General features: G+C 41.1%; 1 protein-coding gene across 5 annotated transcripts in view; it reads left to right on the top strand.

Moving 5' to 3' along the window:
* hspa12a (heat shock protein family A (Hsp70) member 12A) overlaps window positions 1–27,227 on the top strand; it is a 52,852-nt gene extending 25,625 nt beyond the window's left edge. For 2 of the 5 annotated variants that reach the window (XM_023430603.2, XM_087169696.1), the window contains exons 7-12: window positions 8,322–8,493; window positions 19,270–19,356; window positions 20,459–20,563; window positions 20,642–20,900; window positions 24,376–24,479; window positions 24,879–27,227. In XM_023430603.2, the coding sequence (XP_023286371.1) occupies window positions 8,322–8,493; window positions 19,270–19,356; window positions 20,459–20,563; window positions 20,642–20,900; window positions 24,376–24,479; window positions 24,879–25,510 (1,359 nt within the window). In that variant the 3' untranslated portion in view covers window positions 25,511–27,227. Of the gene's footprint in view, window positions 1–8,321; window positions 8,494–19,269; window positions 19,357–20,458; window positions 20,901–24,375; window positions 24,480–24,878 lie in introns of all 5 variants that reach the window. The other 3 variants (XM_087169695.1, XM_087169694.1, XM_087169697.1) reach the window with 2 other exon arrangements.
* The last annotated feature ends 6 nt before the right edge of the window (window positions 27,228–27,233 follow it).

The following is a 27,233-nucleotide window of genomic DNA, read 5'->3' as shown; positions in this document are numbered from 1 at the left end:
GGTCGCCCTGTGTAGATTTCATGAGGTGTTAGGTGTGTTAGTCTGTTAGTCTGTGATCTCATACACATTAGTGCCAGTGGTAAAGCCTCCATCCAATTAAGTTACTATTGCTGTCTGCCATTGTTTTAACCAACTTTGCTTTTAAAGTGCCATTAGCTCGTTTTACTGCTCCCTGTTACTGAGGATGGTATACACACCCAAATGTCTGCTTTATCCCTAGCATCTTTAATGTTATCTTAATTGCTTGTGCTACAAAATGTGGTCCGTTGTCTGAGCTGATAGTATCTGGCAAAACCTCTCTGCACAACAACTTGGCAACTGAGTTATAGTCCTGTTGCATCGTTGGTATTGCTTCAATCCATCTACAAAATCTATCAACCACAACCAAAATGTGTCTCATTCTTCCTATTCTTGTAAGCATGTCCACATACCTATCATTAGGTGCCTAAATGGACCATCTGGTGGAGGAATATGTGCAATTGGCGTCAAAAAAGCTTTCCTTGTGTTATATTATTTACACACTTCACATTCATGCAATGTTCTATCAACTGTGGCTGCCAGAAATGGTGACCACCAAACTGCTTGGATGCGTTTGATAACCTTCACCCTTGCGCAATGGTCTGTGCCATTCGCATTTCTTATCGCAAAACACAACAACGAAACAGGCAACGCAAAATGGCCATGAGAACTTCTCCACAAACTCTTTTGAGGACCATCTCTTGTGACCTTGATAGCCCCCTTTTTCAACCACACCAACTTCTTCAGCTACCAACAATGGGCCTGTAGTTGTGCCAACTGCTGCACATTTTGCAGCTTCATCTGCTAAATTATTGCCCTCTGCAATTAAAGAGTCTGTCCTTTGATGTGCTGGACACTTAATGATAGCGACAGCTGTAGGGAGGTGCATCGCGTCTAACAGAGCAGAGACAGCTTACCCGTGTGTTACTGGGGTGTCATCAGCTCTAAGAAAATTTCTCTGTTTCCGAATGTTTCCATGTATGTGACACACACCATATGCATAAGTTGAATCTGTGTATACATTAAGACGCTTTCTTTGTGCTAATTTAAATGCAGCTGTTAAACTTTGATCTCTGCAAGTTGTGCGGAACATGGTTGTGCAGCCTTGGATGCTTGAATTTCTGTAAAGATATTATCCTTATCTAATTGTACGATGGCATTACCAGCATGGTTTCCTGTAGCATCCCTGAAACAGGAGCCATCTACAAACAATGTGAGATCCGCTGTGATTGGTTGTTTATACAGATCATCAAATGCTCGTATGAAGGTGTCTGTTGTTTGGACACTGTCGTGCGGCGTGCCAGCTTCAGGCAACACTATCCCGGTTGCAAGATTCACTGTGTTGCATCTTTGGATGGTGAGTTCAGGTGCTGAAAGTATAACTTCATAACCTGTTTTTGTAGCTTGAGTTAGAATGAACCGTAGGCCTGTGATCAAGGCATGTAATTGGTGAGATGGGCATAAGACAACCTTGTGTCCCATGGTTAACGCTGAGGCCTCTTGGCTGCTGCTGCAAATCCCTGATAACAGGGTGGCCAGCCTGATTCAATGTTATCCAATTTGGTGCTGTAGTAGGCTAATGGCTGTTTACATGTTGGTGTGTCTTGCAACAATACTGCACTTGCATATCCAAATTTATTTCTGCAACATACAAATGAAACAGCTTGGAATAGTCAGGGTTTTCCAGTACTGGGGCAGATTGCAGGTCTCCTTTTAGTGCATGGAAGGTACCTTTTGCCTCCACTGTCGAGTGGACAGAGGAGGAGTTGTTTGTTTGTCCTGCTGCCCGTATTAGGGCTCGCAGTGGCGCTGTTTTGATAGCATAGTCACAAAGCCACGGACGACTGAACCCCACCATCCCCTGAAAAGAGAGCATTTGTCCCACTTTTTGTGGTTTTGGAGCTTTAGCAATAGCTTCTCACTGTGAGGGATCAATTAACCCGTTATCTCCACACATTGTTCTGTCCAAATATTCAACTTCTTTTTGACAAAATTGAAGTTTCTCTTTGATGACTTTATGTCATCCAGCGCTGTTAGCACTGCAATCAAGTCTTTTTCACTACAAATTAACAAACCATCCACATACTGGATTACAGCACTTGGAACGTCTAAGTGTTGCAGATCTTGAGCCAGCACTCTGTTAAAAATTGATGGGCTTTCTACATAGCCCTGTGCTAGGTGCTATCCTTGATAAGTGAATGCAAACAGGTGTTGTGAATCTAGATGCAGTGGCACACTGAAAAAGGCTGAACGTAAATCAATAACTATACCAGTGTGCATCAATTGAAATGTTTGAGAGCAGCGTATGGGGGTCTGGAACAACAGGTGTCTCAACAACAACAATGGAATTGATAGCTCTAAGGTCATGCACTGATCGATAATCATTAGAGTGTGGCTTCTTGATTGGGAAAATGGGAGTATTGCAGGGGCTTTTTGTTTTTACCAAAACCCCTGCCTCTGTCAGGCCTTCAGTTGGGCTTGATTCCTTCTGTATCATGCTGCTTCAGTGGATATTGTTTTCTATATGGCAACTTAGCTCCTGGTTTAAGCTAATATGTATAGGTTGCGCTACTTTAATCCTACCTACATCAGTTTTGTGTTTTGACCACACTTCTTGTGTCAACTGTTCTAACAGGATTTTATGTTCTGGTGTTAATGGCATAAGTGTAGGTGTTCTTTCGTTTACTATGACCTTTTCTGCCGTCCCTTCATCACATGCTCTTAATGATATTCTGATGTATGGTTGTCCTGGTGAGATGTGAATGTACTTATTCTCTGTAGGTTTCCACCCTTGTATTCGTAATGCTGTGTTCACCATTGGGCCAATTCATGGGGTTCATGTCTTATGTCACTAGCAGTGAGACATTTGGGGTGGAGTTGCAATCCTGGAACTGGTCTTGTAATTCAAGACTACCAGTACAAGATGTCCTATATACACATCTTGGCTGATCACATCATATGTTTTTTTATTTTTTAGTTCTTCCCAGCATTCCTCATAATCTTTATGCTTTTGCTTCATCGTACAGAAGAGTGCAATGAGGTGGCAGTTGTGGTTCATCAGCATTTCCTAACTGAGCTTGTGCCCATGGTTTCCATGTTTTCCACTCCTGGAGCAGTTGAGATTGTGGCATCAGTCTGGGCTAGTACATTGTGGGTTGGACCAGGTTGATGGCTTCCTGTTGTGTCAGTAATGGCATTATTCCAGCTGGTGGAGCCTCAGGGAAATCTATATAGAGGCCATCTTGTGTGAACATGATGTTAGCTTTAAGAGGGCACAAAATGTCTCTCCCTAGGAAGTTGACAGGTTATTGTCTGAATATAGCAGAGGTGCAACTATAGTTTTTCCTGCTATTAACATTGGGACCGGCTGAGTTAGGGGTGTCACTTGAATTTTCCCAGAGAAGCCTACAGTCATGATAGATGAGTTGGAGAGGGGGAGTTTTGAGCCAGTCTTTCCAGTACATGAATATGTGGCTCTCATCCCTGATTATATCTGCAGCTCGTTTCAAAATAGTAAAAACAAACAGAATACATTTTCTACTTTTAGATGATTTATTCACTGTATGTCAACAAATAAAAAGACTTTTCTCCTGTTTTCATAGGAAAATATATGCAGCTAATTTTTTCCCATAGCACAGCAGATGCAGCAATAATTACAAATTCTAACATATAAGAAAATACATAAGTTATTTTGGTGGAGAATGAAATGGAGAAATCTAACCTATTTTGAACTAAATATGTTGAGAAATACGGTTGTGTTGTCTTGCAACCATCCCCACCCTATCATCCATGATTCAAACTAAGTACGTTTTGATGAATTCAAACAAAAGCTTGGGATAGTTTGACAAAAATACAGCTGATGAAACATAATACTTTCATTGCTCCAAAATAACAAAGCAGTGAGCATATGTAGTATGAGTGTCATCACTCTAGTGTGTTTTAGTGTCTCCGCATTAGATCCTGTTGTGTTAGGATATCTGACCAGACAGCTCATACAGAACATTTTTCATCTAATTTGTAACAAAGGGCTTGTCCGGGATTTTACAGACCTAAGCGAGAATCATACCCGTAGACCAATGAGCCTCTTGCATTAGATTTATCTCAAGAGAAATCTCAGCTGAGCTTTTCAAATACAACACAAATGGCTTACAAAAACCAAATCAGGTACTCATGTAGTACACTGTGTACATAGTACACTCACATGTAGTGCACTGTATACTCACTGGCGCAGTGTAGTGTTGTCCCATATCAAACACTGTATTGCACTCACTGGAAATGATGATCACAACACGTGACCACGGTTGTCTCCCGCCTGCTAGCTGCTCTGCTTGCTTAACTTGAAAATGACAGTTTTACCAAAGAGATAAAACTCTTCAGTACTTCACAAAAAAACATAAAAAAATAAAGATTAGATAATAAAGAATGGCTCCATCCTTCCTGTAGAGTCCAGACACCACGGCACATTGAAGCTGTTCTGGTCCTTACTGAGAAGGTTTCTGTTGGTTCTTCCTTTAATTGTCACCCACTGGTTTATGATGTCATAGCATCAAAATAACACAACCAAATAGCTTGTCTGGTAGGTCTGCTTTGACGCTGACCAACTATTCTGATTTCCTTTGTTAATTGCCTTTTTTCTCACCATTATAAATATATCTAATATATACTACTATACTTATGCGGTGTATATAGTCAGAGGACAGCTTTGATGGGTGAGGGGGACCAGGGCTCTGCATGTGAATGTGTGTGTGATTGTGGGCTCTTTTTGGACTAAAGTGCACAGTGCAAGTGCATTTAGAGCGTGTCCAAATCCACTTTTTGTGTTTTCGGCATAATATGCAATAAACCAATCAGAGTGCCAACTTTCCCTTTAAAAGGCCAGGTATGCTTGTACCTTGGCAGATCACTATTATAATAGTGCAGTCTTCAATACTTGCAATACTTGTTGATCACAAGCTGGTATATGATAGTATATACTAGCATTGAAATAACACAACCAACCTTCTCATCAGCTGTAAGCAGTTTCACATTTCCACTCCAAATACCTCAGACTGTTTCCTTTAAATATGTGAGACACACAATTAGGCCTCAGTGAACAAATCGCAGAGCAGTTAGACAGAGACTCATACTTGACGAATCAGAGAAACATTTGGGTTTGCGAATGACCATCACTGTATCTTTCCAAACAATTGGCTCCTCTGGGATTTGAACCCAAGACCTCTCGCATGCTAACTGACATACCCCTAGACCAACGAGCCACTTTTCTTAAATGGTTTATGTGAAGAACGATGTGACAGAGTCTGTTTATTGACTGTTTATTTTTTATTGTGGCCACAAACATAATTATAGCATCAAGGGTGGCACTGCATTTATATATATATATATATATATACTGTATATATACATACTTATTTATACTTATGTATTTAGTCAATTTCTCAGGAAATAATGTTTGGATCTTGATGTAAAAAGTCTGGCTGCTGTGTGCTGCTCTAGTTGTATTTTTCTTTTGAACACTGAGATTGATAATAATATTAGATTCCAATAAAAAAGAAAACTGCTCAAACCTCTTCACAGACATTATGAATACCCCCTGTTCAAGCAGATGTGCTGACAATGATAATTTCTGAAGCCCCAACATGTATTGTACCTCATGTCTGTCACGAAAATCATCCAGAACAAAGACTTCAGAACTTTACCAGTCTGGAGATTGAAACAGTGCTATCAGTGATAAACTGTATAAACAAAAGCTGAACCATATATAACTACAACAAGATGGCTTTACATTGGCTCTGTTGTAGCATTTTGGTTTTTCCAGGTAGAATGTGATTCACATCCACAGCTCACACTCACTGTAGATTTGAGTCTCCCTCATTTAACCAACCAGACCTGTGTGTGGTCTGAGATGTGAGTGCATCAATTATTAACTCCGCTACAAAAAGCTTTAGGGAAAGCCTAGCACACTAAAATGTACTTAGATGGTCCTGCAAAATTAAAACTGTTGCCAGACATCATCCACATCTGCCTAGGAGACTAAAAGACAGGAATGCAAATGTCAGCTGATCTGGAAAAACATTGAAAAATAAAAATTAAAAGACCTAAAAAAAACTCACTCAAGAGCGTCGATGAATCTCTGAGTTTTAAAGGTAAATTGCTTCATAGGTGTTTCTACTGGTTTTAATCCTCTGGTGTGTTTGTTATGGAGAGGAGGACATCTCTGTGGATAATTCAGCTGCTGGTAAAAACCTGCTGAACGTCTGGTTCATAAGTTATTAGAGAAACAATCACAATAAAGTTTAGCATCAATCTCAGCTCCAACTCTTCCCTGAGTCTCTGTCCTCTGTACAGCGTCGCTCAAACACTGACTGTAAATGTCAAACTGCTTCATTCAGTGTTTTTAATGGTTGAAATCACCGGGTCTGTTTGATTTCCTGAACCACTGATACTGAAGGAATCCAAACCAGGAGCAGCTTACTGTAATGGTGATGAAGACAACAACTCCCATGATCCCACGCTATTTCATGACATCAACCAATGCTGTGTTTTGTTATTGTTTTGATTGAGAGAGCCCTAGAGACAGAAGGTGCAGACTGTGCATTTAAATTCAGGCAACAAACAATGACTCATCATGTTTTCCCTTGTCACTTATCAAATAATGTCATGATTTCCTTTTGCCTTGATACTAAATTGTGATTTTTTTGTTTTTGCCTATGGGACCAAACCTGGCAACCTCCCCGTGACAAGATATCATGAAGCTGTCAAACTATCTTGTCTGACAAAACCAGCAATCCAGGATTTTTTTTTATCACTTTCTGAAACTTTTTGAGATGTGGCTAACATGTTAGCAAATAAGTGCCTATTTACATGTCCAGCACACTCAAAGCAACAGCATCATTCAGTGGGAATCATATTGCCAATATTCTTTCTGCTTTGACCAAAGTTTTGGTTTCCACCAACTTGTGAGAAAAAGCTGCTGACTGCTCCACCACGGTCACCGGTTTGTCTCTGATTGTAGTTCTGGGCAGGTTGTGGAGCTGCAGAGTTACTGTTAGTTCTCTGTGACACCCTGCACATTACACATAGATATATGATCTATTGATTTCGTAAAAACTATGGACTATAGACATTAAATTAATACCTATCCTCTCATGTAGCTGGACAGTAAGAAAATCTTTTCCCTCAAAGATTCCAGTTGTAGAAATGATGTCAAAGTAACAGTAAAAATCACCTGAACCTGAAACCAAATTCACACTTTCAGTCTTTTGAACAGTGGTTCTAGACTGATCCAGATTCCTCTCCTCTCCAATGATGTCATTCTTTTGTCCCGATCATATCCCTCGTGTGCATGCTAAAGGAGGAAGAATGGTGTGGGGGAGGGTGGGGATGTTTATTTGCAGTGGGGCTGGAACTAGGAATGGAGGGATGAGCTGACAGAGAGAGGGAGGGGATGTGATTAAAACACAGAGGTAGAGAGAAAGGGGGAGCAGAGTGGAAGCTGGGTATCTACAGTGATTTAGCGTCCAGCAGTGCAGCACTGTTACCACTCCTCTGATCACATCATCCGTCCGTTCTCCAGGGACGACTGATGACTAAAATCCTTCATCTGGTTCAAATGTAGAGCTGAAAACCACCAAGGTGTAAAAAGTGTATGTAGCTTAAAAGTAGATAAATGTCAATGTTGAGCTTCTGTCAGACAAGCACAACAATGACACATGATCATAGAGGATATGATGTCACTGACAGGTGACCAATGAAAAGTTACAATGATTAAAATCATAGATTTCTCTTGTTTGAGAGTTGATGGAAACATTTGGGATAGTGCAAAAACACAACTCATCAACATATAGAACATAGATGTAGTTTGTTTTTAGAGATTTTAAAAATTACAGATTATAACTTTAACTGCAGATAAACATTAATATTGGTTTGGTTCTTCTTCTTTGGTTTGTGCAGGTTTTTGTGTGTGTCATAATTAATTTGTGATCTCAGACGTTAGTATTACTGTATTTATAGCAGCTAGTGTAGTGACTGTGACTGCAGGACCTCAACAGCAAGAGTCAGCATCACTTTTCATATACACAACTCTGAGCATGTTGTGACCCAAACAATATCACTGTGTTCAGAAGTCATGAGCTCTTCTACGGCTGTTTAAAGTTTAGACCTGGACACGAAGAACAACTAGCGTGTGGTTGCCGTACACAGTTTCAGACACAGCCTGCTGTAGCATTATGGACATTTTGAGCATGTCATCATTATGACACTTATGTTTGAGAGAAGCTGAAAACAACTTTTCTGCCCCTGTGTAGTCTGGCCTGGTGTCCCGGGAAAACCCAGAGCAGCTGATCATCGCCTTAGAACCCGAAGCAGCATCAATCTACTGCCGCAAGCTCCGCCTCCACCAGATGGTGGACCTGGGGACCCAGACCTCCCAGAATGGCTTCAATGCTACCGACAATGTGGGGAGTGGAATGACCCAAGGTAAGTCAAGTAGTGCTGATTGTTTTTATCATGACGATGCTCTCACAGTATTTATCACCTCTGACCCCACACTGTGTCCACTACTAATTATGCACACCATCACACCACTACACTGAGGAGAGGTTTCTGAGTGTTTCAACTTTGTCTTCCAATATTTCCTACAGCAGTGCTCACACTGTAACAAACTATGAATGTTGTTTCTTCAGGTTGTAGAAAACATGTTTTCTTTTTCAAGTCAAACTCATTGACTTTTCATTTTTTTCCAACCATCACAGTTTGTTTTGCCCCTGCTTCGTTTCTGAGATTCTGTCCTGCACATTAACAATTAACATTATTCACATCAGTGGTTTTATTAGAGACTTCCTCCCAGCTCACCACTGATGTTTTCAACTGTGTTGAGTTTCATGACATCAGAGCAGAGCAAAGCTCTGGGACTTTTATATCACACCTATGAATGCAGTAACTACCTATCCTAAAAAACACAATCAATCAACCAAACTTTTCACACAAACAATATATTTCTTTACATAATAAAAGGAATAAAATACCCCCACCTACACACAGAGCAATAATTGAGAATGTTATAAATAAAAACAATAAAAATAAAACAATAATAACATGAAGACTGGAAATCAAAGATAAAGATAAAATAAAACAGAGGAGATATATTGTAGTGAATAAAAGCAGAAATAAAGGGTGGAATGTTAGAAGGAAAACAATCCAGAAAATACACACACAGTAAAGGACATGTCAGTAAAGCAGCTTGAAATGTAGAAATGAGTTTGCTGCCATCAGCCTTTAGGGAGGCTGGACCACAGTAATAACAGGACCCCTCACTGTGGGTTTGTGTTTAATTAAAAGACCACAACCAGACAACCTGAGGGCCCCCGGGTCCAGAGGGTAAAGGTACCGGGACCATTAAGAGCTTTATAAACCAATGAAATAAAATCAAATGCATCTTTAGGGCCTGAGCACCGAACGGTTTACCTCGCTGTTTATTAGGGCCCGAGCAGTGTGCAAGGCCCCAACAGTCCTTGGTACCAGAGGTGCCAGGAACCTATTGTTTTTGGAAAGATTATTGTTATTATTAGGGCCCAAGCACCAAGGGTGTGAAGACGCTATTTAAACTATAGTGATTATTATTATTCCGACCGGAAGATAAATCACCTTTTTGAGGGCCTTCCCATGTCCAAAAACTCATGAAACTTTGCACATTCATCAGGCCTGGTGAAAATTTTAATATTTTATGGGTTTTGTACATGGGCGTGGCAAAATGGCTCACTAGCACCGCCTGTTTCACCTACAAGTATGAAATTTGGCAGATATATAAAACATGCCAAGACCTACAAAAAAGTCCATGGCACTTATACTCTATATGCAACAAGAAGTCAGCCATTTTGAATTTCCTGGCACATTTTTGCAAATTAAGGGTTTTAACAAACTCCTCCTACAGATTTGATGAGATCTACATAATATTTGGTCAGTCTCATCTAAAGACCTTTGCCATGTTAAATTGTGAAGCTTTTGACTTTTCGTTGGAGGACCCACCCATGGTGGCGCAGCAAAGTTTTATCCTTCACCATGAAAAATCAACTCGTTCTCATTCCAACACAAATTGTCCAAACTGCCTCAAGCTTTCTGTGTTTGATAAGAGTCCTGCCCTGAATACACCTATATGCCCATATTCATTGATAGTCATAGGGCCTCCTTGTGACAACAGGCAACAGGAAATGCCATGTTTTACCATTTAATTTGTGTCTCCTACAGGGTTGATCATAACCATCTCAAATTTGGTGACCAAATGCTTAAGACCTTCCTGATGCTTCATTGTGAAAACTGTGAGTTTTTGATGAACGGCGTGTCCTGAATAAATTACTCACTATAACTCCAGCATGCATTGTCCAAACTGCCCCAAACTTTATATGTTTGATAAGTGTCCCGCCCTGAAGACATCTACATGCCCATATCTAGTAATACTCATAGTGCCACCCCATGGCAACATGTGACATTATGTTTTACTGTTTAATTTACTAGCAGGTTGAACTGGCCCTCTTTAACAGGGTCAGAAAATACAATAAAGGTTGGGGCTCTGGCAGTGAGGTGAATATGAACCAGGAAGTGGCTTTATGTCTATGACATATTGTCCAAATTGAAACCTCGCTGTTTATTATTTGTCTTGATTCATAAAAGCAAAATTGCCTTTTTGAGGGCCTTCCCATGCTCAAAAACTCATGAAACAATGCACATGCGTCAGGCCTCGTGAAAACTTACATTTGATATGGGTCTGACAAAATGGCTCGACAGCACCACCTAGAATATTTCAACAAGGCCCTTCCTATACCCTTGGTTTAACCTACATGTACGAAAATCGGTAGGCACATGCATCATGCCATGATGCACAAAAAAACCTCTTGCATCCATAGTCAACCCAACAGGAAGTCCGCCATTTTGAATTTGCAATTTTGGTGCCGTTTTTTGCGATTTAAGGGTCATGTACTTTAATAAACTCCTCCTAGGGAATTTATCCGATACATACCATATTTTGTCACACTTATCTTAAGACCTTTGCAACGTAAATTGTGAAGCTTTTGAGTTTTCATTGGAGGACCCGCCTGTGGCAGCGCAGTAAATTTTGATGATTTGCCATAAAAATTCAACTTGCTCTTATTCCAACACAAATTGTCCAAACTGCCCCAAACTTTCTAGTTCTGATAATAGTCCCGCCCTGAATACATTCATGTGCTCATATTCAGTGATACCCATAGCGCCCCCTTGTGGCAATAGGAAATTTAATTTTCTTCACTCTGATATACTGCTCCTAAAAGTTTAACCACACCCACCTCACAGTTGGTCAGGAAATGCTTAAGAACTTGATGATGCGTTGTAGTGAAAACTGAGATTTCGTGGAACAGCCTGCCTGTGGTGGCACAGCTAATTTTGATCCTTCGCCATGAAAAATCAACACGCTATAACCCCAGCATACATTGTCCAAACTGCCCCAAACTTAATATGTTTGATAAGTGTCCCGGTCTCAACAGATCCATATATTCATATTTAGTAATGCTCATAGCGCCACCTCATGGACACGTGTAACATTATGTTTTACTTTTTCATTTACTCTTTCTAGCAGGTTAACCTGCTGGGTGTGACTGGGCGAGGTTAATATGAACCACACAGTGGCTATATGTCCTTGACATATTGTCCAATTCCAACATCGTTGTCGGTTTAATCTCAACTTTAGACCGATGCAATGCTAAATTGCAGAGCTTTTGAGTTTTTGTCAGAGGGACCGCCCATGGTGCCATGGCGAATTTCGATACTTTGCCGTGAAAACATCAACTTGCTATAACCCAAGCAAACATTTTCCAAACTAGCCCAAACCTTATAGCTCTGATAAGATTCCCGCCCTGGAGAGATCTACATGCTCATATTTAGCAATACTCATAGCGCCACCTAATATGACATGTAATATTTTACAATTTCATGTACCAGGAGGTGGACCACACCCTCATCAAAGGTGGTCAAAAAAGAACGGCAAATTCACAACAAGAAGTGGTTCTAAATCCATTATGCATTTTCTATTGTGCGGCAAACATGTCCAACCAATCCTTCTCACCCTGGTGATCCTACAGTGTAAACATGGTGAGTTTTCACTTAAGGGTGTGGCTTTAGTGGTGGCGGTGAATTATGAAAGAGGAAGTGGTTATAACTGTAAGATACTTTGTCCAATCTTTTCCAAACGTGGTCAGAGCATGCTTTACACCTAGATGATGCTTCCCTGTGAATATTGTGAGTTTGTAGAGCACATTCAATTTTGATGTATGATGTGCTCTGATCCGGATCTGATCTGACACACATGTGTGCTTATTGTATGGTCTCCGGCTCCACCTGGTTGACCCAATTAAGAACGACAGCAAACACTCAATATCTTCAGTGGCTTTAACTCTATTGTATATTGTCAAATCTTACCCAAATTTCACATGTTTGATGACAGTCTCACACTGTAAACATCTGCATAGTAATATTGATATTCACAGTGCTACCTACTGGAAACAGGAATTATCTCCTGTGCAACAATTATTTAATTTACATGACATTTTCGTTGTAAGGTCTGATACAGAGCCTCATGCGTGCCTATTGTGTGGTCTGTGGCTCCACCTAGTTGTCACAATTAAGAATGCATATAAAAATGCTTTAAATCTTTTTTGCTGCCACACGGTCTGTGCAATAAATCTTAACCAGTGAGCGCAGTGTCCAGCAGTCGTTATGATGTACAACTGCTTCAAATGGCGTGCTGCAAGTCCCCCCTTGGTGCGCAGGAGTGCGAGGGCCCAATCAACGCTGCTTGCAGCTTTAATTAAACTGTGGGTCTGTGTGGGTAATTTCTGCTGCACATGACCCTCGACTGTCCACGCAGCATATGCACAAACTGCACGTGCTCTACTGAAGTGAACTGGAGGCTCATCTTTACTGTAATTTCCGTCCTTGAGTTTCACACACTGTTTTCATGTTGTTCAGCCAAATAGAAAATAACAGAGGAGCTTTCTTTGTGTTGCCACCATCATGTCCACATGCAGCTCCTCATCCTCCCTGGACCACGATCACGCCTTCATAATGAAAATCAACAATTTCACTGTTTGCTTTGTTTCAAAAACTTACCCACACTGAAACCTAATTATACAATAATTATACGGGATACAGGATCTGGAGAAAGTTACTGTAGGTTACTGACATGCATTACTTTAACAAAGTCCAGCTTATGACCTGGTTACTGATAAACCGATACACAGATATACAGTAGATAAAGACAGAAGCTGAAACCAAACTGACAGCTATTATTTACCAGCATGTCAAGCAGAAACAGTAAACTCCCCACCTCCCCCTCCTTTTTTTTAGACCTCTATTTGAACAGTAGGGTCAATAAATGAAGATTCTCCTCTGAAAAGACAAGTGAACATCATCTCCCTGTGAACATCATGTGCCCTCACAAACTCTGTAGCTGTGTCTAATCATTTTAGAGTTTAGTAAGAAGCATTCATCTTGTATCTGATTCATTAACATCTTCTTCTTTCTCTCCCTATAATACGCTGCACATTTTATTTTAGCTGTTTCAAGGTTTAAAAACTCTTTAACTGCCTCAGTGTCCCATAAGACTGTTGTCCTTCATCATCTAAAGGAAACAGATCAGAAAGAGAAGAAGAAACACAAGACTAAGCTACACTGAGTGTGAAACATTGACATTGTCTGATGAAGAGCAGGTGTGAGGAACAGTCTTGTATATTAAATGGAGAAACTTTGAGGGAAGAGAACTAACAGTTGTGGTTTTGCAGTGAACTGGATTCACAATTTCTTCATATATAAAACAGTGTATGATAATGTTTCACTACATGGTACAAAAGACATATGTAGTTTGTTTAGAGAACAGACATGAGTCGTAACAGGAACTAATCAGCATCACTGAACACTGAGACATCACATCCTGTCTCATTACTTCATTACCTCACCATTCGTTAGTGTTTTATTATGAACTGAACAACATTCTGTATCACACTCTCCTCATGTTTGTATCTGGAACAGCAGGCTGCCCCATTTTTGACCAAATACCTCAGTCACCATGACGACCTAGGAACCAAATCTGGAACTAAAATTCCCTTTTATTTATTTCTGTGCTCATTTCAAATGCACCTGAAGAGCGAAGAGTGGAGGCAAAATTGTTTGATACTGCATAAAATATATCAAAGCAACTTTCATAAATGATGTGATGTGTCTGAAACCTAGCAGCACCCTAATGACTATTTAACACTAAACCTAGCCACCTCCCATGAGTTTGTGTACGTCGACAAACCATGCACATCTGGGCGAGGTGGTGTCTTGCAGTGCTCTACCGCTCAACACAAGGTTTCAACTGTGCCTGTACAGCAGACTACGTCATTTGAATGTCTTGCCCTATACTGGCTTGCAGCCTCTGTTACTCTTGCTTATTTACCATCCTCCCAGAACATCCTCTGTGTTCATTAGTGAACTGTCTGAGCTACTCACATCTGTCTGTTCTATGTATCATTCCATTTTGTTAGTTGGTGACCTGAACATTCACCTAGGACTCTAAAGAATTCTCATTTGCTGCAGAATTCATAATCCTACTTCATTCCCTCGAATTTTTCTTACACGTCAACTTCCCCGCACATACTAAAAGTCATACACTGGACCTTGTCGTTCCTCTGGGAAGGCTGTCCTTTTCAATGTTGGTATCCCTGTCCCCTCACATCGACTTCATTCCTCTCACACTATTACAGGAACATCACAAGCATTAGCACACCTGTTCTTATGGACATGTTAGAGGCTGAGCTCATCCAAAATTACACAAACTCCTCTCAGATACCTTAAGTCATCTTGCTCCTCTAAAATCACGCACTGTATCCTCCCATCATACTGCCACATGGTTTACACCAGAGCTGCAAAAATTGAAGGTAGCTGGTTGCCAACTAGAGCGTCTCAGCAAGAAAATTGGTTTAAATGTACATACACTAGCATACACAGAGCATGTCAGAGATTATAAGGAGGCACTAAGCAAGGCAAAAAACACTTACTAGTCAACCATTATTTCAAAAGGACAAGGCAACCCCAGAGCTCATTTTCTCACTGTCAACAAGCTACTTCAATCAGCAAAACAATTTCCTGTAGCCACCTCTACAAAACTGCTGTGATTTCATGGACTTTTTCCAGAACAAAATCATTTCCATCTATCAGCAGCTACATAGTATGTCCATGAAATCAAGTGTTGTCATCCCCCTCCCTCCCTCCCTGTCAGCTGTTTTTCGGTTTTCTCCCCTGTTGATGAGCAATATGTAACCAACCTTTTCTACCACGTGCGTTCTTGACCCCATGCCCACTCCTCTGATAAAATCATACCTGCCTGTCCTCTGCCCCCTGCTGACAAAAATCATTAATACATCTCTTCTGTCTGGCTTTGTTCCTCCATGTCTAAAAATCACCTGCAGTCCTAAAAAAAAAAACCTGGAACTGACCTGGATGACCTCAACAACTACAGACCCATCTCCAACCTCCCATTGCTAGAAAAACTCCTTGAGCGCACTCTGGCCAGCCAGCCCCTGGCTCATATGTCTGACAACAACCTGTGGGAAGAGTTCCAATCTGGGTTTAGGACAAAACATAGTACAGGAACTGTCCTCACCAAAGTGACAAATGACCTACTCATAGCTTTGGATTCTGGTTATCTCAACATACTCATTCTGTTAGATCTGTCTGCCGCTTTTGATACAGTCAGCCACAAACTTCTTCTGGATCGATTAGAACATTTACTTGGTGTCACCGGCACCCATTATCCTGGTTCAGGCCCTACCTCACAGCAAGAAAACAATGTGTCCATCAGCAACCTCAGGTCTCCCACATCCCCCCTTTCCCATGGTGTTCCCCAGAGCTCAGTTCTATGGCCTCTACTTTTACTTCTTGGACACATAATTTGTCGACACGGCCTCAATTTCCACTGCTATGCTGACGACACACAAATCTACATCCACACCAAGACCCCAGACACTTTGCCGCCATCTAACCTGACAGACTGCTTAAATGATATCAGTGATTGGATGACCTGCAGTTATCTCAAACTCAACCAAGATAAATCTGAAGCCATCCTCAATGCTTCACCAGCCACACTTTGCAAAGTTCCCCAGTTAAATCTCAACATCCCTGGGTCCATTACATCATCCGTAGCTGAAGTCATAAATCTTGGTTTACCTCTGGATTCCACCCTCTTTTTTGAACCACATATTAAAAATATCACCAAAACAGCCTTTTTCCATCTCAAGAACTTTTCCAAATTACGCCCTTCTCTTTACAATTCTGTTGCAGAGACCCCCATCCATGCTTTCATTACAACGTGACTCAACTACTGTAACGCTCTTCTCCTCAGTGTACCCTCACAGGCTTTAAATAGACTCCAGATTGTTCATAATTCAGCTGCAAGAATACTCAGTCACACACGGTCCTGGGAGCACATCACCTCCACACTTCAGCAACTACACTGGCTCCCAGTTAAATACCGCATTCACTTAAAAAAACTCCTACTTGTCTATAAGTTTCTCCATGATCCGGCACGTCAATACCTAACCAATCTTCTCCACCCCTACAAACCCTCAAGGTCCCTACGTTCCTCTGATGCCCAATTAGTCCACACTCCCCCCTCCAGACTGTGCACCATGGGCAACAGGGCCTTTAGTATAGCTGGCCCTAACCTTTGGAATGCTCACTCCCAGAGTCTATGCCAATGCAAAGCTGTTTCTTCTTTTAAGTCTCAATTAAAAATGCATTTATTTAGACTGACCTTTTCTGGTGCCCTGTGAGATGTATTCTTTGCGATTGTTGAATTGTTCCTTTTTTATTTGTGTTTATGAGTACGCACATGTGTATGTTTGTGTGTATGCATGTGCATGTATGCAAATAAAAACAAGATAGACAATTTATAAAAATGAAATATACACTTTATATATATATATATATATATATAATATCTATTATGGTTCCTAACATAGTTCCTGCGCCCCTGAGCTAATACAGAGTGTTTTCCCCTCTACTGTCTCTCCACTGGTTCCAGTCATGTCAGAGAACGGACATGTAGGTTTTACTGTCTGTTTCGTCTCTGACCTCCTGCACCGCCACATTTTCTCCTCGTCTCTGAGATCATCAGACCAAAGGCTCAGGGCTTAGGGCGTCACTTCTATACCGAACATCTTCACATCTTTTTGCTTGGATTCATCTGCTGTTGGTTTAGTGTGGATGTGTAACTGTTGTTTTGTTTTCTGTTGTCCACAGTATCTCACTCAGCAGCTTCACTGTACTTCATCAATATGTTCATCTGATCTAACACTTTCTACACAGCAGAGCTGGGGTAAAATCTACAGCATCTTTCTGCTGTGTTCACTGATGAAAAGACAGAGATCAGGTTTCAGGGAATTTGGTATAAACGTTCACTTGAACTCAAGGATGAACTGATGAGAATTCGGTGGTCAAAGGTCAAAGGTCACTGTGACTGCACAAAACATGTCGAGAATGTACACACTGATGAAGTGCAGCTGGACTGGATTCTAGTTACTCTAATTCATTTCATTGTGATAGATTTGCAGTGGTTTGAGGTTTTTATTACAATATTACAAAAACAGATTCAACCCAACATGTTGGAAGAAAACGTCTCCACTAAGACTCATCTCTTGAGGTGATAGTTTAAGTGATGTTGTTGGATGATCAGTGTGGTGTCAACTTAACTGGAGACCTCTCTCATGCCCTCCGCATGCGAGTTGGAGAGTTTTATTTCCGTCTTTATTGTTTCCTTTGTGTCAGAGGAAATGTCCCTCTGACAGGTCTTCCTGTTATCATCCAGTCAACTTTGGGTCTCATGACCTTACGATCCTACAGGTTAAATAGAGGTACATTTTACGTTTAAGACTTTTCTTTTTATAAAAACAGAAAATATTCACCTGTTAAATAGATTGTTTGTTTATTCTTGTGTCATTTAAGATGAAAACTAACTCTTCTGCAAATGAAGAATTATGAATCTCCTGTGTTGATGTTGGATGAGTTGGTCTGGACTTTCACTTATAGTCAGGGTAGTTATTTGTTTATCTTTAACTGAATGTGTTTGATTTGGTTCTTGTTATGCTGCCTCTTAAGAAAGTCAGATGTTTTATTTCAGTGAGTCTTACAAGGTTAAATAAAAGTTTGATAAAACACAATGATATTCTTGAACCTGCCAGGGTGTTGGTAGCTTTTTAAAAATCTTCCAAATGTGGATACAAATGCTAAACCAGGAATAAATCTCCCTTGGGTATTACTCTTTTGATAATTTAAATATAATATGAATGAATGAATAATAAATGAAAATTCAAGATGGCTGACATTTCTGGCAAGGAATAAGTACATCCACTATTTTTTCATATGATATAATCCAGGTTTCAGATCAAACATTTTAACAATATAGAAGGAGAAACTTAGTACACTGTAAAAAATGAAATGAATATAGTATAAGTTTTCAGCAAAACTCTTACTCACAAAAAAGCTTACTCACTAGCCTAGCGCTAGCGAGTTAGCCTAGCGAGCTAATATTAAGACAAGTAAACAAGCAGACTGTCAACTCTTACAGAACTTTTGGTTCATCACTCATAATAAATGGTTTGCAAATAGATTGTGTTTTATGCAGAGTTTTTCACATTAAATATTAGATATTTCACAAATAAAGCTCTGAGGAAATGTAAGAGATCATTTGACATCCTCATAGTCTAAAACATAAGATTACATTACATAATCATTGAAATCTGTCCTGTAAAATTCTGTGGTAAAGTATACTGTATGTTTCCTATGACAGAAATGACGAATATCTTGAAATTTAGAACATTTCAAGTGGCTAATGGGATTTTTCAATTGAATGATCCCAGGGGGATAAACATACCAATTATGATGCTTGTATCCACATTTGAAAGATTATTGCAGTTATATGCTGCACTGTGACATATTCTCCTCAAGGCCTTTTTATAGTGGTAAATACTCTGCAGAATATGTGTATGTGTTGATGGACTAATTATGTTTATTATTTAAATGTAGCTTTTCTTGACTGTGATCAGAATCAGACTAGCTCTCAGTGTGGTGATACATCTCAGCCTGCTGCTTGCCTCGCACACCACTGTACATATGGCACACAGCTTCACACAGCAGAGCTTCACGCCTTCATCACACTCACAAGAACATTCTTTCTCTGTTAACAACCAGCCAAGGAGCATGTTCGGCGCAACCGGCAGAGCCGCACCTTTTTGGTGGAAAATGTCATAGGGGAGCTTTGGTCGGAGCTGGAAGAAGGTAGAGTCTTTATCTTCTTTTACTCATCTCTAATGATTTCCTTGTCCTCTTCAGAGGGTAACTGCTCTTGCTTTTCCTGTGCTGCAAATCTTTAGATATTAGAACACAGAGCATGTTGTAACCCAGAGATAATAGAAAATCTAACATTTACAGAAATAATGTGTATATTTTCATATAATCTTTTATTTTTTCATATTTTATCTCACTGTGTGACCAAAAGTAGTTCCACTTAATTCAATGTACAGATGCCTGCATGTGTCTGTTTTACCTCCTGCTCTGGGGTTTACTTCTAAGGTCCTTGAAGAAAAATATTATAACAATGTGGGTTTTGTTTGGGTTTGTCACTGCCTCTGTCAGCTTTGATGACATGACTGACTTCACTAATTGGTAGGACCTGGGTCAGGTAGCAACAGGCAGGTGACCAACTGCTCAGTCAGAAAATGAAGGTGAACAGTTTACACACTGATGTCCTGACTCACTGTAGTGGTGCACACACAGTTTTCCTGTGCAGTGAGGAATTACAGGTAACACTTCAGCTGTTCTTACTTTCAGTTTGACCTCAAATTAGCATCCAGTGAATTGTACAAATAACCAGGATGTCTCAACCACTTGGTTTGTAACCTGTTGGATCATGTGTATGAATTATGTGTAATGGCTGGAGCCCAATCAGTCTTGGAGTCCAGTTGAAAGTAACTGCTCTGTAAATCATAGGTCCAGTGCTCATCTCATTTTCCCCAGAAAGGAAGAAATTACTGTTTTATATTTGTGTAGAAAGTCTTCAGATGTCATCTTGAATGTGTTTCAGTGTGTGAATCATCTGTCCACAAGCCCGTCTTTGCCCTGAATCCAACCATTTACCTCATCCAGTTTTCCTCTGTCATCACACCAATGAGCTTCTGACTCTCCAGCCACAGACAGCTGATCTCTCTGTGTGGTTCAGTACACTGAAGAGTCACGTCCGACCTCCTGTGGGAGTGTAAAACAACAGGGCTGTGGTAGATAAGAGTGGATGCAGGTCAGAGCAGTGAGTCCTGTCAGGAAGGAAGCTGTTAGATAACTCACTGCACACACACTGCTCCATCTCTGTGTGTTCTCTGTGCAGGTGACCGTTATGTGGTGGTTGACTGTGGTGGAGGAACAGTAGACCTGACTGTTCACCAGATCCGGCTTCCAGAGGGACATCTGAAGGAGCTCTACAAAGCCTCAGGTATAAATAGGCAAAACATGATATCTTTTCATCCTGCTGTCCACTCATCGTCTAAGTCACAGTACCTTTTTTACCCAGGTGGCCCCTATGGCTCTATCGGGATTGACTATGAGTTTGAGAAGCTGCTGTGTAAGATCTTTGGCCAGGATTTCATCGACCAATTTAAGATCAAGAGGCCGGCCGCCTGGGTGGATCTGATGATAGCATTTGAGTCTCGGAAAAGAGCAGCAGCTCCAGATAGAACCAACCCCCTCAACATCAACCTGCCGTTCTCCTTCATCGACTACTACAAGAAGTTCAGGGGCCACAGTGTGGAACACGCCCTGCGCAAGAGCAAGTGAGTACATTCAGAAAACTAGGGAGCACACCCTGAACCAGGGACTACACCCTGAAGCAGGGACCACACCCTGAAGCAGGGACCACACCCTGAACCAGGGACCACACCCTGAACCAGGGACCACACCCTGAACCAGGGACCACACCCTGAACTAGGGATGCCCAGATTAATCATGATCGGCCAAATTTCATTAAAAATACCTGACCGGTAGATATGGATTAATGCTCCTAGTCACCTTCAAACCGATCACCTGAGCTTAATACTCCGGTGTCTGTGGCTGACAGAGGCACAGTGTGCTGTGTAGTGTAGTCACCCGCCCCACCTTGTTCACTGCCTATTTCTTCATGAAGGAGGCTCTGAGGCTTCCTCTTCTTTAATTATGTTTAACAAAAATGTAAAATTATATCACTCGACTTTGGTAATGAGGTACAATAACATTCATGATTTTTGTAAAGGCATACTACCTACAAACCTGTTACTGAATCATGACAAAGTTTCAGAGCAACAGAGACACAGAGCGTGGCAGTAACCATAGTTACTCACCCACACACCTGCCTGCGTGTGCACAGCCCGAGACGATCAGCAGAATGCGAATAAATGAGAATAACAGATTTATGGATATTTCTTTGTCCTGATGATCCGAAGAACTCTGTTTCTATGTCTTGTCTATTCCTGTCGCCAGCGTCTTATCATGCAACAACCTTAAACTTACCACAGAGTAATATGATTTTCCCGAGTGTCTAATTGAGCTATTCATGCTGTTAGAGACTGTGTATGCTACTCACATGCAATTAGGTTTACTGGAAGATTTAAAAAATACCAGTTTGATATGACAATATGATATTGAAGAGGATGAAGCTCAGCTCTGCCAGGCCCCAGCCTAAATTAACCCCTGGCTCTGTCGTAGTTTAATCAGATGACCATTTCGTTCTCCTCCTGAAAAGAAGAGGGGAGGGGCTCAGTCCTGGCAGGTTTTGTGCTTAAATTGCAGGAGTTTAAACTTAAGCTGCGTTGACTTGATAACAAGTTTAGAGTTGTTTGAAATGAACGATACCACATTGCTTACACTATGCACACAACATGGCTATCATACTGCAGCCACGGGTACTGAGTTAGTTCGGTGTACCTGTCTATCCCTGTCTGCACCTACATTCTGATGAAAGGTCAGGTGGTCTGACCGACTGCACTACCAAAACAGCCTAATGAATAATGATCATGCAACGACCGTGTGTCATTTTAACTCACAAAAAATAGTTGCATATGCGTCACAGTTTGATGCGCTGCAATGTCTGCTGAAAATGATCGGTATCAGCCATGGATCTGCCGATCTCACTCATAGATGATCAGTATGGATATAGGTGTTTAGTAAACAAAACCTTTTTTCTGAGAGTGAGATGAGAAAATGGAAATCTGTATCACATCTGTGCATGAAGTAGAAGTGGGGTCCAGACCTGGTTAGCCTAGCTTAGCATAAAGACTGGAAGTAAGGGGAAACAGCTGTCCAGTCTGTCCAAGTCCAAAAATACACCATTCAACATATCTAAAGATCGTTAATTAACATTTTGTGTGTTGTTTGTTCAGTGTGTAGCACAGTCATCTGCATTGGCACTATGACTCACTATAGTAAGTTAATCATGTCCTGACTCCAGCATCATACTGAACACACATACATGAGACTAACAGACTGAGCGTGTTTACCAACATGTTGAACTGTTAGTACTTTTATACTCATATAACTCACTAGTTTTTAATTCTTAATTTCACAGAGGTGAATAAATAGAAACTTTGAATCAAATATATTTCTCCATCTAAGCTCAGTAGCTGCAGTGCACAACAGTCTCCAGCTGGTTCCATATTATTGTAATGTGACATATTACAGCTTTTTTTTTCAATACAACCTTGTTCTTCATGAATTGAACTGTTTCCTGATGAAAACGTTTCCTCCACAGGGATCTAACAATTTTTACTGGATCTCATATAGTGAATGAGGTTGGTGCGCTCTTCCACTGGAGAGACATGGATCCTATAATCCACCTCAGACCAGACATATAACATATATACAGTTTATTTCTACATCCATGCATCTTTCACATTGTATGACGTGAGCTTGATTTTAGCATATAGCTCACAAGGTGAACCTTTAACTGAGGGAAGAGCAGAACCACTAACTATGAAACACAACATTAGATTCCAGTGACAGACAGAGTAGACATTAATGATGACATCACTTTTCACTTTCAGCCATTAGGGTAGTAAAAGGACTGAGGTCTCGGACCAGCATGCAGTCTAGATTTTAATGGCCCTGTCTCATTGTCTGTGCGGATGTTCATAATCCCACTGTGAGTGACATTAAATACATTTATATGGCTGACACTGGAGCCTCAGAGCTCCTCTGACGCCTGACTGAAGTACTCAGTCTGTCTCCATGTGTTGGAGAGCCTTGGGTGGGGCCACATTAACATTACACACTTAAAGGTGCAGATATTTCAATGAATCACACACATGGGATCATAGCAGATGGAGACTATGGATTCTATGGATGATTTAGCAGAGAGCGTCAGACAGAGAGAGGTGTGTTTGTTGGCCTCCAAAGACAGGACTGAGACAGAGCAGGAAAAGATTAATGACCTTGTCCACCCAGAGCCTGGGCTGCCTCTGCTCACTGCCTCTGCAATTCAAGCTGGGACAAACAGTTCAGTGGCTGATGAGAAAATATTCCAATAGAATGTTTCAAGCATGATTCAGATTCATTTTATTATCCCAAGCGGGAAACTTGAATTGTAGAGCTATAAGTTGCTAATATTTTTAAATTTTCATATTTTTCACTGGAACAGTATCATGGTCACTGAATATTGTGTTATCATTTTACAAACTAACGTAAAAGATTGTGAGTCATTTGTAACTGATGTGTGAAGGGTTGAGTTTGATGCAAGTGTAGAAACACACGAACAGTTCATTTCACTCAATGTCTGTTTTTGTTTTACATGAAATTTGGCAAAGCCTTGGATATTGTATCATATATTTGAAATTTGTTCTCATTAATGTTGATATAGTAGACAACAGCAGCCTGCACAACTCCAACTACTTCAAAATCAGAATTCAGAATGGTGGCACTCACAGAGGAATAGTTTAATGTGGGCTGATGAACAAATGTCTTTCAGCTGTGCCATCATCAGCACATTAAATAAGAAGACTATCTTCAGTTCAGTTCAATTCATTTTATTTGTACAGTGCCAAATCATAATATGCATTATATCATGGCACTTTACAGGTTTACAGGTTAATACCTTACTTTATTATAGAGAGAAACCCAACAGTTCTCACAAAGAGCAAGCACTTGGTGACAGAGGGGAGGAAAAACTCCTTCTTAAGGTGAACAAACCTCAACAGAACCGGGCTCAGGGTATTTGTTCTCATTACTGTTGCGATGTCAGTTTGATCATATCACCTCTAACTGATCCTCTCTCCTCTCCAGTGTGGATTTTGTTAAATGGTCATCTCAGGGCATGCTGAGGATGAATCCAGATGCTATGAACTCCCTCTTCAAGCCCACCATAGATCACATCATCCAACACCTCAGTAAGCTACACTGATAACTGCAGCACCTCCACACACACACACACACACACGCACACACACACACTCACACACATCTCTCAGCTTTGTGTAGCTGCAGAGTGATGTGAACAAAATGTCTAATGGTAAAACTGCAGACTTAACTTGTGATAGTAACTAATGCAAACTACACATCATACACTGTGTACCATACAATGTACCTGGTTTTAGGAAGATACAATTCCACCACTGTGACAAGTGGCTGTGGGTACTCACAGTAATAAAAGTAAAAATTTCTCTGAACAACAATAGAAACTTAAACACATCACTAAGTAGATCATTCATCCTCAGTGTATGTTCCCCTTCCTGTGACACAGTTACAGTCACTGGTTTTATTCACTGAGATTCTGTTTTCTCCTCCAGCTGAGCTCTTTGACAAGCCGGAGGTGAGCGACATTAAGTTCCTGTTCTTGGTGGGAGGTTTTGCTGAGTCGCCCCTGCTGCAGCACGCTGTCCAGAATATGCTGCAGGGCCGCAGCCGCATCATCATCCCCCATGATGTTGGCCTCACCATCCTTAAAGGCGCCGTGCTGTTCGGCCTGGACCCCAGCGTCATCAAAGTCCGCCGCTCACCCCTCACATATGGCGTAGGCGTGCTCAATCGCTTCGTGGAGGGCAAACACCCGCCGGAGAAGCTGCTGGTGAAGGACGGCACTCGATGGTGCACTGACGTTTTCGACACCTTCATCACTGCCGACCAGTCTGTGGCGCTGGGTGAGATGGTAAAACGGAGCTACACGCCGGCCAAGCCGTCCCAGCAGGTTATTGTCATCCACGTCTACTGTTCCGAGAAAGAGAGCGTGGGGTTCATCAGTGAGTCTGGTGTCAGGAAGTGTGGGACACTTCGTCTGGATGTGAGCGGAACAGAAAGCACAGCTCCACGTCGCGAGATCCAGACACTCATGCAGTTTGGTGACACAGAGATTCGAGCCATGGCGGTGGATGTGTCCACTGGACGCACCGTCAAAGCTAGCATTGACTTCCTGAGCCATTAAGTAGGCCATGAGAGAGCTAATGTAACAGAAAGGTTGGAGGGAATCAAAATGGAAAGACCAGGGAAAGAAAAGGTGTGTGTTAGGATCATCACTTCACCTCATCCCAGTAGTTTATTTACTGACAAGCTCCGTAGTGTTCACTCTCTCATAACCAACCCAGACACCCCCGCTGAGGCTGTAGCTTTGTTGAGTCAGGTTTAAGAGCTTGATCACTTCCAAGCCATAATGTATTACAGGCCAGCTTTTCAAACCTTCTCTGTGCACTCCAGTCGTACAGTAAATTGTTCCTACATAACCACAGTGGATACACATTGAGAGTACATCTCTACATGCTTCAGTTTGTTTTAATGTTGCAGCAGATCATTGTATTTCAATCATGATGCTTGTGGTTGCTCCACATTGTAAATGTGCACCATAATACATGTTGTGTGACAAAAGTCTATAAAGGTCATAATAATAACATGCCATCAGTTCTGATGGAAGCTCAGCTCCACCTCACCACAGTTCTAAGGGCCATTCCAGTGGTTTTGCATGATTCAGCCCTTTAATCAGTGTAAAGTGTTAATACATTAAAACACACTGCCAGTTTATTTAGGATTGATCCACAGGTTCCACAAAGCCTTTAGTAATAGTGATCCTCTTCAGGGAACAACTTATGGTATCGCAACCTAGTACTCTGTGAAACAAGTAGTAAACAACACTGACATATTATCACCTTGATTTGGTTAAAATCAGTATTCATTTGAAGTTGTCTTGAATCTTCCTCTTGATTCACTCTTGGTCTCCACCAGCCCTTTACCAAGTGGTCCCCACCTACACCTGGACAGGAGGTGTACAGTGGTTCACCAGAGGCTGCAGGCTGACGAGGACAGTGAGGCTGAACCAGACTGTAAAACTATGAGCCAGATGCTTAAGTCCACTGTAGATTTGAGTGACACCTCTCTGTGTTCTTAATACAAATGAAATTGAGTATTAAGGTACCTGATAATTAGTAATCAGTTACATACAGATGTTTGAGCCCCATCATGGCTGCCTAAACAGCTGGAGATAGAGATGGGCCTGGGATTTGAAGACACTGCTTTTCTACAAATTATCCATGTTCAACAGATAAATGCCCTTGTTCTGTTTTTTTGTTGCCCTCATGGCAATGAACACTGCAGACAATAGAACAGACCTGATTTAGAGACAGTCTCCATTCAGAACAGGCGATAATGGGCCTTCATACTTGACACTGATAAGATAACCTACGTAAATATTGACACATGCTTAAGCATAGCAGTTGGTACCATAAAGGTACAGAATTTTTAAATCCACCCATACCTGGAGGACAGGAAAGCAATCTAAACCCTGATGTCATGCCTTGGAGAATATCTCCTGATGATCTCAAGTATCTTATTTTTTAATCAATGGGCCAAATCATGCAAAGCTGCCAGTATGGTCCTTTAAGATTATCCACACATTCCAAGAATGTGGAACGTGCTGCGAGTCCAATCTGACGAGTACAGCCATCAAATGTGCTTAATTGTTGCCTTTATTTGTTTATGCTTCTGATTATCACTTGAATATTTTGAAGCTAGGTGTGAGACAAACAATGAAGTATGTTTATTTCTGTAAATACAGTATTTAAATTTTGTACAGATTACAGATTTGTACAGATTTTAGCATCGTTTCCGCAGCTTTAGAGCCAAGAGTATGAGTGTGTGTGTGTGTGTGTGTGTTGGGG

This window comes from Seriola lalandi, unplaced genomic scaffold (assembly GCF_002814215.2).
Source record: "Seriola lalandi dorsalis isolate HSWRI2012SDOR001 ecotype SW California unplaced genomic scaffold, Sedor1 jcf7180002054907, whole genome shotgun sequence".
In the NCBI taxonomy this organism is placed as follows: domain Eukaryota; kingdom Metazoa; phylum Chordata; class Actinopteri; order Carangiformes; family Carangidae; genus Seriola; species Seriola lalandi.
Note: the sequence above shows the minus strand (reverse complement) of the source record. Positions and strands in the feature narration are given on the sequence as shown.